The 14147-nt window shown below is 35.9% G+C and overlaps 1 protein-coding gene across 1 annotated transcript in view; it reads left to right on the top strand.

Moving 5' to 3' along the window:
• The window catches only part of BRDT (bromodomain testis associated), a 57121-nt gene extending 54266 nt beyond the window's left edge, over positions 1 to 2855 (top strand). The window contains exon 17 of the mRNA XM_045847127.1: positions 2787 to 2855. Within this exon, the coding sequence (XP_045703083.1) occupies positions 2787 to 2855 (69 nt within the window). The remainder of the gene's footprint in view (positions 1 to 2786) is intronic.
• Positions 2856 to 14147: the final 11292 nt, after the last annotated feature.

The following is a 14147-nucleotide window of genomic DNA, read 5'->3' as shown; positions in this document are numbered from 1 at the left end:
CTGTCTGGATCTGGGCAGACGTGTGGCATTCTAAGAGCTGGCATTAAGAAAGTAGCCTGAGTTCAAGTGTAAGAAATTATCTTTCTTTTTTTTTTTGTCTCTAAGGCATATTTAAAGACATTTTTGCAGTTTATGAGTCAACATATAACTTTAAAATATATTTTATCGACTATAGTATTACAGTTGTCCCATTTCCCCCCTTCACTCCCCTCCACCCTGTACACCCTCTCCCACCCATGTCCCACCCTTAGTCATGTCCATGTGTCATACTTATAAGTTCTTTAGCTTCTACATTTCCCATACTATTCTTACCCTCCCCCTATCTATTTTCAACCTACAATCTATGCTACTTATTCTCTGTACCATTTCCCCCTCTCTCCTCCTCCCACTCCCCTGTTGCTAAGCCTCCATGTGATCTCCATTTCTGTGGTTCTGTTCCTGTTCTAGTTGTTTGCTTAGTTTCCTTTGGTTTTGCTTTAGGTGAGGTTGTTAATAATTGTGAGTTTGCTGTCCTTCTACTATACATGTTTTTTCTTTATCTTCTTTTCTTAGATAAGTCCCTTTAACATTTCATAAAATAAGGGCTTGGTGATGATGAACTCCTTTAACTTGACCTTATCTGAGAAGCACTTTATCTTCCCTTCCATTCTAAATGAGAGCTTTGCTGGATAGAGTAATCTGGGATGTAGGTCCTTGTTTTTCATGACTTGGAATACTTCTTTCCAGCTCCTTCTTGCCTGTAAGGTCTCTTTTGAGAAATCAGCTGACAGTCTGATGGGAACTCCTTTGTAGGTGACTGTCCCCTTATCTCTTGCTGCTTCTAGGATTCTCTCCTTCATTTTTACCTTGGCTAATGTAATTATGATGTGCCTTGGTGTGTTTCTTCTTGGGTCCAACTTCTTTGGGGCTCTCCGAGCTTCCTGGATTTCCTGGAAGTCTATTTCCTTTGCCAGATTGGGGAAGTTCTCCTTTATTATTTGTTCAAATATGTGTTCAATCTGTTGCTTTTCCTCTTCCCCTTCTGGTACCCCTATAATTCAGATGTTGGAACGTTTAAAGATGTCCTGGAGGTTCCTAAGCTTCTCCTCATTTTTTTGAATTCTTATTTCTTCATTATTTCCTGTTTGGGTTTTTTTTTTTCTTCCTTCTGGTCCACTCTATTGTTTTGAGTCCCAGTTTCCTTCCCATCACTATTGGTTCTCTGTGCATCTTCCTTCATCTCTTTTATAGTAACCTGCATTTTTTTTTCATCTAATTTGAGCCCAAAATCAACCAATTCTATGACCTTCCGGATCACCAGTGTTTTGAACTGTGCATCTGATAGATTGTTCTTCTGTTTGAGACATGTCTCTCTCTCTCTCTCTTTTTTTTTTTTTTTTGGTCTGGTCGCTCCTGTTACGGTGAGGGGCGGAGCCTTAGGTGTTCACCAGGGCTGGGCACCCCAGTCGCTAGAGTGTGACGTTGTATGTGGGGGCGGGGGTGGGAGGGCACAATGGCAGTAGCTCTGTTCTCCTGGGACCTCAGTCCCTTCTCTGGGATCCTGGGTTGCGCGCTCTGCCCTGGTCCACAATAGGTGCCTCAATGGGTCCGCCAGCTGCCGCTTGCGTACTCAGGGTCCACCCACTGCGAATCTGTGCGCCCCGGATGCCTTACGTGCTCCCAGTTGCCTTATGCGCCCAGTTCTCCCTGTTCTCCAAGTGCCGCGACCCTCACCAGGCTGCTCGTCTCCGCCCCTCCTACCAGTCTGGATGAACGGATCCACTTCAACTTCTTGGCTGTCCAACTTCCATTCAGATAAATTCTCTATCAGTTCTGGGTGTTATTCTGCCTCTAAATTGTTGTTGTTCTAATCTTGCTTATGCGTGGAGGTACGGTGCGTCCACCTATGCCTTCATCATGCCAGAAGTCCAACACATACCTTTTTAATACACTTTTGGTAGATAAGTAAGAATTCCAAATCTTTTCCCAGATAGCCAATGAGAACACTGATTCCCACCTGGGAAGTCAACCAACCAGTTGCAAAATTGATGATTTTACCCACTACTCTGGGCTGTTACAGTTTACTGATAAAAAATATTTTTTAACTTTCATAGTTGGTATCATTTCAGATGCCAGAGAATATTTAACCTGTATCACAGGGGCATTTAGAGAAGGCTCCAAAATATAGTAAGCATTTGTTGCTTTTGTCTTAATTAGCCTTTTCTTTGCTTTAGCTTATTTTTAATGGCTCCTTATCATTTAATTTAAAAAAATATATACTGAGTGTTCTACATGCAATCTGGTTTGATCTTCATAAATACTTACATATAAAATAAACTTGGTTAAATATTTTACCTTACATTATATAGTTATTAACTAGCAGAATCAAGGAAAGTCTATAGCTTTAACATATAGTGTTTTTACATAGGTAACATACTGGTTCATTCAGAAAATACCAGTAATTTGATGTGTCTAGCACTATGTTGGTTACAGAGATGCATGAAATAATGTAATCTCAGTTCCTGTTCTTATTAATACCAACTTTGCCAACACTGAGAGTTTTCTCTCACTTGGCAAGAAAGGTTAAACTTGTTCTTCGTGTTGTTGTAAGTTTTGATTTTTATTTATCACATGCGCAATATTTTAACAAATTAGTATGTAAATAGAAATTAAAATTATATGAATTAATTATGTTAAATAAGTTGTATTCATATTGTATGATGTGTTCTAAATGTTGCATAATGTTTAATAGATGTAATGAAGGGATAAATTTTTAAGGTAACATTTAAACTTTTCTTTTTTTATAGATGGCTGGTACCATTGATATGACTCTTCAGAGCGACATTATGACAATGTTTGAAAACAACTTTGATTAAAACTCAGTTTTAAATTAACCATCAACTTAAAAATGAATGATATAAAATATTAAAATGCATATGGTAAAATGATTGCTTTCAGACACCAAGATACCAATCTTAATGTTGTATTTTGATTGCTCTAAAATGATTAAACAATTTGCGCTTAAATTTCTTAATAGGTATATGTTCCTTTTTTTAATGGCATAATTATAGGAAATTTTATAATATTAGATTCCTAAAATTAAAACTCCCAGGTGTTATTTATTTTACTAGTAATTGTCTGTATGTATTATAGGCCTTTTCTTAGCAATGAAAATCCAAAAATAAAAAGTCTCTGTTTGTTTAAAAATGAAGGACATATAAAGGTGTATGAAAAATATAGTTTATATGGAGTTTTAACTTTTAAAACAAATATTGTCTGCCTTCAAAAATATTTAGAACCTCTAACAAATAATTCTTGGTTTCTTTCATTGCCAGGTTACATAAGATTTGCTGCTGATTATATATTCAAAATTTATATTGAAATTTAGTTTAAAGAAAATATTACCTATGGTTTGAAAGATGTTAAATTGGAGGCAAAATAACAGTAGATATGAATTATGTATATAAGTCTCTATAAGAATGTATAGAGCATTTCTTAACATATATATGTGATAGCAATGAATGTTTAAATCTCATAGTTTTTAAAATTTAAATCTGTAAAATAGTTTTCATCATTCTTGAGTTGCTGTTATGTATAAATCATGTGTTTCAGCTCCATGTATTTTAAAATTTTTGACCCTTGAAGAGTAACACAATTCAGGCACTACTCTGATACCATATAAAGCAGGGGTGTGCAACCTTTTGGCATCTCTGCACCACACTGGAAAAAAGAGTTGTCTTGGACCACACATTAAATACATTTTGACACATAATCACAAAATCTCATAATTTTTTAAGCAAATTTAAGATTTTCTGTTGGGCTGCATTCACAGCCATCCTGGGCTAAAAGCGGCCCTGAGGCCATAGGTTGGACACCCTGATTAAAAATATGCATGTATCATAGAAAGAAAAAGAGTTTCCTTGTTCATTTTTTAAATAATCAGTATATTTTTGGAAACATCTTTAAACCATTGCCCATTTAATAAACACAATTAACTAGTGGCTAAAATCATGGTGATACCTTCACAAAATAGCCAGTATTAAAGTAATAGTCATACCTATTCAACTATACCCATATTTAACCACGAAATTAATATGTATATACTAATAGTATAATTATGTTTTTTCTAAAAGATCACATAGATATATAGATGAGGTATATCTATATATAATCTCTGTGTGTGTGTGTGTGTGTGTATACAGATTAGAAAGATACTACAGGTCAGAGGGATTTGATGTAAGAAAGACTGGACAGGCCATTGTTGGCTTTCAAGATGGAAAGGGGGGTGCAGGAGACCCCTAGAAACTGGAAAAAGCAAGAAAACAGATGTTCTCAAAGCCTCCAGAAAAGAACACAGCCCTGCCAACACCTTCTGTTTAATCTAGTGAGAATCATTTTGGACTTCTGACCTCTAGAACTATGAGAAAATAGGTTCCTGTTGTTTTAAGCCACTAAATTTGAAGAAGCAATCCAACATGGAGTCTTTCCAGAAGACAAATTTGACTGAGAAGCTATGGTGGAGTTCCACGGGGAAGACCAAAAAAAAAAAAAAAACGCAGGAAAGAAAGATACATCAAAATAGTGGTTACCTCTAGTTAATGGAATTACAGGTTTTTATTTCATTTTCTTTACATTTTTCAGCATTTTATGGTTCTTTAATATCAACTATGTTATACTTTTAATATCTGGGAAATTTTCCATTTTGAAGAGAAAAATTAGGATAGTAAATAAGAATTTACTTCTGTCAAATGCACATACTCAGCCTTTCAATTGTCTTTAATTAATAAAATTGATTAGTAAGTTATCTTTGTCCTCTACAGCTTAAACAAGAAACTTTAGCTTTATTAATATATCCTTTTATATTTAAAAATAATTGCTTTCTTGAGGTTTTCATATAAACACTTGGAGTAGCCCTTAGAGAGCTATGATATGGTTATTAGCATTTACTTTAACCAATTTCAACCATTGCTCAGTCTGAAGGGGCCTGACACAGTACAGTCATCCCTCGCTATATCGCAGTTCACTTATTGCGGCTTCACTGTATTGAGGGTTTTTCAAAAAAATATATATCTAATTCTGTATTGTGGAGTTTTCACTATATCACGGGATTTTGTATACTTCACTGGTGAGTACCCATATAGAAATTTATATGGTGTTAAAATTATGTAGGTTTAAGAGTGTAGAAAGTGTTTAAGAACATATAAAGTATTTATAATAGAGTGTGGGCAAGATTAATAAGAGAATGGGAAAGGTTTATAGGAGTGTGGGAAGGGTTTATAAAGCCTTAAAATATAAATAAATAAATATAACACCGCTACATCACAGATTTTCACCTATCGCGGGATCTCTGGAACGTAACTCCTGCGATAGGTGAGGGATCACCATAGATGCTCAACAAACTTTTGGTAGGTGGTTAAAGTCAGTTCAGCAGAGAAAAATGTCAATGTATAACTGATGCATTATTTTTCAGTAAAGATAGTTTGGCTTCTCTTAACTTCTTACAGTGGAGTTTACTTTTGTTAACTTCATGCATGAAATATTGAATGCAAATTAGCCTTCAACCAAAGCCTGGTTTACCACAGATCCCTTTCTGTCCCCATCAATTTCCCACACAATCACCCTTTTTTGCTTGTTTCTTCCTTCTTTTTGTTCGTTTGTTGTTCTGGAAGTGTGGTCCCTGGAACATCTGTCTCAGTATCATGTGGGGATGCTTTAGAAATGCAAATTCTCAAACTCTAGACTTAGTAAATCAGAAACTCTGGGGTATGGAGTCTAGCAGTCTGTATAGCTGAACAAGCCCCTCAAGGTTGAGAGCCACTGCTATAACGAAACCGGCTCTCTCCAGCAGACTTTCCTTGAGTGCCTGGTTTTCAGGAATGTTTTTCTTACTCTTGGAGTACCACTTACAGACCATTCTCCCTCCTCCCTAAATACTCCAATTTTATGGTTTTCATGATCACAGGACTATATCACCTGTAGTCATTTGCCATCCCTGTTTCACTACTTGTTCTCCAGAGATTTTAGTCTGTTTCACTGTCACTCTTTAAACACTTCTGAAACTCTTGATTTCTCTACTAATGACCTTTATATCAATCAACCTTAGCAACTCCTTTGTCATTACCAATAAATACCTAACACCCTTTCTTAGTCTCAATGTCAAACACCCTAGTCTCTCACTAAAACCTCCTCTTTTTCTAGCTTACTCCCCTGACTCCAACCATCATATCCTAGTGCCTTCTCACAGCTGCTCTCCCTTCAATCCTTATTCCAAGTTTGTAGTATATTGTTATTTATAATCATTCCCTTGCATATACTCTCCATTTCACTACTCCTTTCCTGGTTGCAGTCACTTGGCCAAACTCAAATCCTTATTAAATCTGACTGCCTGCTCTGCACTAATGAAGCTAATAACCAGTTTCAAAATCCATGAGCATAACCTCAGCTTAGTTATAGCTGCCAAGAAATCTTTGGATTTCCATGGTCCATTCACTCTCCCTAGGCAGTCAGTTCTTTTACGTCTCCACTGTGTTCAGATCTCCAACCAATACCACCCTCTCTTCATCAATCTAGGATCTACAATTTTTTTCTTTATAGGAATTTTAAAATTATTAAGATACAACTCACCCTTCAAAGTATAATTTAGTGGTTTTTAATATAGTCAACTATGGAAATTTGTGGGGAGCTTTTATCTTCACGTATTCTGGATATTAACATTTCGTTATAAATATTTCTAATTGCCACATTTGTTAATTTCTACATAATTGTAGAAATCAACAGTTGAGGTCAATTTGTCAGTCTAAAAGTCATGTTACTAGTGATTTATATGTGAGTATTATAACTAATTATACATTTTGTAGTGCCTCATTTTAAAATTACAAAGTTTTAAGATATAATTTAAAGACAAAATGTAGAGACTATAAGAATTTCCTTTTCCTCTCCCCAACTATTTGGAAATTAAACTTGTTTGCTCATTTATGTTGGACATGTAGAGATTTTCAGAGACTTGTTTTTTTAAAAACATGATCATTTATACATGTTGTTTGAAAACTGGTTTTAATACATCATGAGCATCTATCTAGGTCTTCAGATGGATACAGACTAGTCTATTCTTATGGCATTACTTAGAAGAGCTATCCTGTAATTCACATAATTAATCTCATATTTATTCAGTTGATGTCAGTCTTCCCATCACAACAATGCTGAAGTAAATATCCTGCTTATATAGTCTTACGTAATTGTGCTTCCATTTCTAAAGAGTAGAACTCCTAAAATGGGGTTGCTGGATCAGAAGTTATAGTCAAAGGGAGTATGTAGTTTTAATTATCATAGATGGTGCCAGATAACTGTTCCAAAAAACAGTAGAGCAGGTCACATTCCTCTAAGTTTGAAAGTTCTATTTTCCCGTTATCCACACCAGCACTGGATGTTACTGCCCTCATATTCTTTGACTAATTTTTACATTAAAAGTTCAGATGGATTAAAGATGTTCTTTTAATATGGTATGAGGTAGGGGACCATATTTCTTTTTCTCTAAGACAATTATCAATTTTGCTACCACAGGTTACTTATTGAACCTCTGAATTACAATAGCTGTGACACTATTATTTTAGAATCAATTACCTAATTTGTAAAGTTTGAGTGAAATTAAAACAGTAGAATTTTGACTGAAATTAGATCAGAATTGAGGCCTAGCAATTTTGTTTCTAGTATTATAAATGTATCCTTTATAGGACCCATTTTTAGAAGCATTGGAAGTCGCAGAGAGGCATGAGTTCTCTCAGAATCCTTCACCCCACAATTAGTTGGGAGGAGAGTAGTAACCAATTAGTTGGGATGGTGGGGCTTCTTAGAAATAAGATGCTAGGAGCCATGTTATGTTAATTGTGCCACAGACCAATGGTGAGGTAGTAAAGGTGAGGGGAGGTCTTCAAAAGTCTGACTAGGTCCCAGGCTGGCCATAGGCAGAAGCAGGATTGCTATAAGAAATTAGCTCATGATCAAAGATGAACATTAAAAAAAAAAAAAGCAAGCCACGATGTGTGGAACTCAGCAGAAACAATGAACAGAGGTTGATACCTTATTCCTTCATCTGTTAAGGGCTGTAGTAGAATAATAGGTATTTGTAAAATGTTTAAAGAGATAAAATTGGGAATGGACAGAATTTGGAAAAAAAGATTTACAGAAAGGAAAGTGTTGAAATAAAACCTCAACAGGGTTTTATTTGGGTTAAAACAATTAGACACAAGTAAAGAGAAAATTAGCTAGAAAATGTATCCAAATAAAACACAGGATGTGATACAGACATTGAGAATGAAAATGCAAAAGAGATATTAAGAAATCTAGAACATGCTGGCAAACTACAGCCCACAGGTCAAAGCCAGCTTGCCTGTTTTAGGTTTTATTGGAGTACAGACACAGCTGTTTATTTAAATACATGCTCTCTATAGTTGCTTTTGTGTTGTAATGGAAGAATTCAGTAGGCATAACAGACTGGTCTCCAAAGCCTAAAATACTTACCATCTGAGCTCTTACTGAGAAAGTCTGTCAACTTCTGATCTAGAAGATAAATTGAAAAGGTCTAACATATCTTTTTTTTTTTTAAGATTTTATTTATTTATTTTTAGAGAGATGGGAAGGGTGGGAGAAAGAGAGGAAGAGAAACATCAGTGTGTGGTTGCCTCTCATACATCCTCTACTGGGGACCTGGCCCACAACCCAGGCATGTGCCCAGACTGGGAATCGAACCAGCAACCCTTTGGTTCGCAGCTCATACTCAATCCACTGAGCTACACTAACCAGGGCTGAAAAGGCCTAACATATCTGATTGGAGTCCTTGGGACCAACAAAAAGAACAAGGAGGGTCATCATCTGAGGAGACAATAATTGTGATTTCTTAATATTAAGTAAATTGAATCTTTTTACCCTAAAAATACAACCTACCAAGCAGGATAACTTTTTTTAAATCCATACCTATGACATTTTTCCATGGCCTGCACAATACCATTAGCAAAAGAAGCTTTTGCAAGCAGCCAGAGAAAAGAAGTTTCCACCAAATAGAAATAATGAGTTACCAGCAGCAATGACCACCAGAAAGAGTAGAACTAAATCTTTAAATTTTTGAGAGAAAAATAACCGCCCACTTAACACGTGAAGAAACTTTGAAAGACTGTAATGTTTCCAGTATTAAACATGCATATGTTAATCTTGAAGTTTATCTTCTCATCGCGTGTATATGTAGGTTTTCTCTGCAGCACTATTTCTCTTAATAATGCCCCTTAGGGGACAACTAATTATCAGGAACTATGTATATTAATTATTATGTCTGTTTGTGTTCTCAAAAGGTTGCACAAAATGTTAGCATATAGTTTCATTGCACTGTCATGTCTGAATCATTTGTCACAGTGTATGTTGATTAGATTCTAAGTTTGTGTTGTTAAGTCTTTTTTTTGGGGGGGGGGGGTGCAAAGGGAAAAGCTGTATGCACCTCACTGCTAACTGCATTTTTCAGATGACATTCATTGGTTAGTATGTGTGCAATATGAATAATGGCCTGAAGTAATTGTGCTGCATTTATGTTTATCCACTAATCTTTGGCATTCACCAAAATAGACCGTATCTGGGTCTTGAAGCATTTAAAAGAATGAAATATAGACTAGTCCTTTGTATAGTATCAGAAGAAAAACCAATAATACACAATAGGAAAATCTCTAAACACATAAATAATATAATTACAAATAATGTGTCAAAGACAAAATCTTAAAGATTTTTTAAAAGCTATATCAAAATGCACATAACATTGAAATATGTGGGATGCTATTGAAAGAGATATTTGTAAGACCTAAGTGCTTGTGTTAGAAATAAGGATAGGTCTCAAATCAATAATCTTAGTTCCTCATTCAACCTAGAAAAAGAATAAGCCCATAGCAGGACCAGAGCAGAGATCAATAAAATTGAAAAGAAAACAAGAGAAAAATCAGTGCTTTTTAAAAAAAGAACTGGTTCTTGGGGTGGGGGAGGGGGAATATAACATTTATAACACCCTAGCAAGACTAATAAAAATAAGACACAAATCAACAGCAGCAATGAAATAGTGAATATCACCATACATTTGACAACCATGAAAAAAGTAGAAGGGAATACTATGAATAGTTCTACACTCATAAATTTGAAGAACTAAACCAGTTCCTCAAAACCCATAAACCACCCCAAACTCGGTAGACATGAAATAATCTGAATAGCCTTGTGCTGTTATGTGGTTTCACTAGAGAATTATACCAAACATTTAAGTTAAGGATTAATGCCAATTTAAGACAATCTCTTCTAGAATATCTATTCTTGGAAATGCCTCTTCCAGAAATCAGTCTATTCTGTATTCTGTATCCTTTTTATCAAGAGGATAAAAATGAAAAGTTTTGTAAGTTTTATCAGCACAAAGAAGGAACACTTCCCAATTCATTTTACAAGGTCAGTATAACCCTGATACTACAACCAAAGACAGTACCAAAACAAAGCTGCAAACCATTACCTCTAATGAACTTAGATAAAACTATCTTCAACAAAATACCATAAAAAGAATTGTACTTCATGACTAAGTGTGATTATTCCATGTATGTGAGACTGATTCAAAATTTGAAAATCAGTATAATTCATCATATCAACAAGCTAAAGAAGGAAAATGCATGATTATATCAATGGAGAGAAAAGGCATTTGGCAAAATCCAACTCATTCATGATTTAAAAAAAAATCAAGTTAGAAACACAGGAAAATTAATTTGTCAAGAATTATCTACAAAAAATCTACAGCTTCTATTTAATTGTGAAAGATTCAATGCTTTTCCCCTACATTTGGAAACAAGGCAAGGATGTCCACTGTCACCACTCTTATTCAGTATAGTCCTAGAACTTTTAGCCAATGTAATAAAACAAGAAAAACAAAGGACACACAGCTTGGAAACTGTCTCTATATTTGGTTTTGGTTATTTTTGTTTATTTCATCAGCAATAATTTCCCAGGATATGGTTAAATAATTAAAGCAATATAAGTCATTCATTCTTATTTCCAATTCCAAAGTAAATGACTACAGGATTTCACCACAGGCTATGGTATTTTGTATAATTAATGTTTAAGCAGTTTCTGAATTAATGAAGCTTTGAGGAATAGCTGCTGAATTTCTCACCAAAATTAAAACTTTGCTCTGTGAAAAGATAAGATACAGATTAGGACAAAATATCTGCAAACCTCATCTGACAAAGAAACAGCATATACAACATATAAAGAACTATCAAAACTCAATAGTAAAAACTAAACTATTTAACTAAAAAATAGGCAAAAAAAATGAACAAAATTTCACCAAAGAGGATATAGATACGGCAAATACATCTGAGGTCTGTCCAGAAAGTATCCAACCATGTACTATGAAAAATAGAAGATACAAGAAACATTGTACACAGGACAATAGTGCCTTAGTCCCCTTCAAAGTAGGCACCTAGGGACTTCACATAGTTTTCCCAGTCACCGTCAGCTGCCTCATCATATTTTCCTGAATCTTGATGGTCTGAAATCTCTTCCCTTTCGAAGGTGATTTTAGTTTTGGGAAAAGCCAGAAGTTGCAGGGCACTAAATCTGGCCTGTAGAGGGACTGAGTCACCTGGGTGATTTGATATTTTGCCCAAATACCCTGCACAAGATACAATGTATGAGTTGGCACATTGTCATGATGAAGCTGCCAATCACCAGTTGCCCATAGCTGCAGCCTTCTGAATCATCCAAAAAGTTTCCACAGAGGAATGTGCAAGCTTAACACAAAATTTGACGCAGATTCATTGATCTACTCGCTCAGTCATTTTGAATGCATTGTCCACACAGTACACATGCTCACTCAACAGTGTTTACCACCCCCACTGACTAGCACAGTGAAGTTGTCATTGTTTACACATATGCATTCCAGTCCACTCTCTTTGGGTGCCAGGTTACATTGAAGTCACATACACATTCTCATTATTTTAATGTGGTTGGACATCTTCCCGACAGACCTTATATATAAAAGCATGTTTACCACCATTAGCCATAAGAGACATGTAAATTTAACCACAATTAGATAACACAGCACACCTACCAGAAAGGTTAAAATAAAAAATCGTGACAATACAAAATGCTGACAAAGATGCAGAGAAACTGGATCACTCACACCTTGCTGGTGGTAATGTAAAATGATACAGCCACTCTAGAAACTAGCTGGCAGTTTCTTATAAACAAAACATCCAAAGCCATATAACTGCCCCCTTTACTTCACCAATGACAGGTAAGATTCCTCAAGGGAGGGACAACCCAAGACAGGCATGGACATGAAGGGGCCCTCAGGGAAAAACTTGGGGGGCTGTATAAAAGAGGAGTCATGGGCCCTCGCCCCTCAGCTTTGACAAAGCCTGAGTCCTCATTCTGGCTGTAAGAAGTCCTAATCTCTTGGCTGCCTTACTTCCGCTGCCTGACTTAAGCCTGAAACAATGCTGCAGGGTGGTGCAGCCCTGAGCAGGAATGGGTGGTTCCCTGGGGAAATCAGGCCTAAGAAAGAATGAATAAAATCCTGTGAAACATGCTTTGCTAACAATATCCTCAGTTTTCTGATAAAGGTCCTAGCAGGAAATGAGTTTGTTTCCCAAAGTTTTATGGCCCTTTACTAACTGACCCTGACTCAGAATAAGCCCTCAGAGTTCTTTGAATGTTATCTATTGTTTGATCCTTACTGCCTGACAATGACGAATGAAGACCTTCCTTGAGGGAATGCTCCCAGAAAAGCAATAAAAGCCTGTCCCTGCAGGGGTCAGGACACACACTCTCTCTCCCTCTCTCTCTCAGAGAGTGGCTGTGCTATCCCTTTTTCTCTACAGGATTTCTGTAGTCCGTGTGAATTTGTTTATCTCATCCACAACATATGGACCCTGCTGGACAGAGTCCGCATCAATAAACTATATGATTTCATTTATATAACATTTTTGAAATGACAAAATTTTGGAAACAGAACAGATGAATGGTTGCCAGAAATTAGGGATCAGGTGTATATGTGATTACAAAATGCCAACATGAGGGATCCTTGTGATTATGGAAATATTCTGTATTCTTGACTTTGTTGGCAGATACACAAAGTTATACGTATGATAAAATTATAAAGTGTAAAGTAGAATGGATTAAATGTACACAGTATACACTACCTCTCTTATGATAGCATATAAATTTACAATTATCTAATTTTTAAATTAATATAAAAAAGTAATACTCAACATTACAAAAATTCAAAACTTATCGTGGTAATCATTTCACAATATATACATATATCAAATCATTATATCATATACCTAAAACAAATACCAATAAAAACTAATACAAATAGAGTAGTGAGCAAAAGTAGGTTTATAGTTGTGAGTACGTAAAAGTTTATTTTTGTATTATCATTTATTAATTATTGTATTTTTTCTTTTCTGCCACTGTGTATAATTTTATTGAATTTTTATTGAATTTATTGGGGTGACACTATGATATTACTTTCCATATGAACAACTAACTATAAACCTACTTTTGCCCACACTTTCATCTCCCAATTCTGAAAAATTAGGGAATTCAGACTTCTGCTTGGAAATCTCGAAAGCTGAAGAAAGCATTTCTCCCATCATTACAACAAATTTAAAAGCAAGACAATCTTTAAAGTCACTTCTCTTAAAATAATCTGAGGGCTGAGATTGCAAGGTAACCGAATAACCTGAAATCTAAGAAAAGACAAACACATTCAAGTAGAAACAGGACATAAGTACTGGCTTGCCTGAGGCAGATACCACCAAATGCTATATAATCTGGTAACAACAACAAAAATCATCTAAGAGTTGTATCAAATTGCTAGAGGCTGGGTATGGGCTCGCTTGAGAAGATAGATCCCTGGGGAGCACAAGAGAAATCTGAAACCACACGCAGCGTCTTCTCCACAGACCTCACTAGTGCTTTACAAGGAGGATTTGGGGTGCAGGATGAGGGTTCTGAGAAGGCCATCCCCCTGATGCAGGCGTGGAGAATAGCAGCAGGTGTAAGAAAAGAAAACTGTCCTTCCTCCCCTCTCCTTCTCCCCTATCTTCCCAACAAATACAAACCTCAAGGGGCAGGAACAGCAAAGCTTACCACCT

This window comes from Phyllostomus hastatus, unplaced genomic scaffold (assembly GCF_019186645.2).
Source record: "Phyllostomus hastatus isolate PE091 unplaced genomic scaffold, TTU_PhHast_1.1 phas_contig_524, whole genome shotgun sequence".
Classification (NCBI taxonomy): Eukaryota; Metazoa; Chordata; class Mammalia; order Chiroptera; family Phyllostomidae; genus Phyllostomus; species Phyllostomus hastatus.
This window is presented reverse-complemented; position numbering and strand designations above follow the sequence as displayed.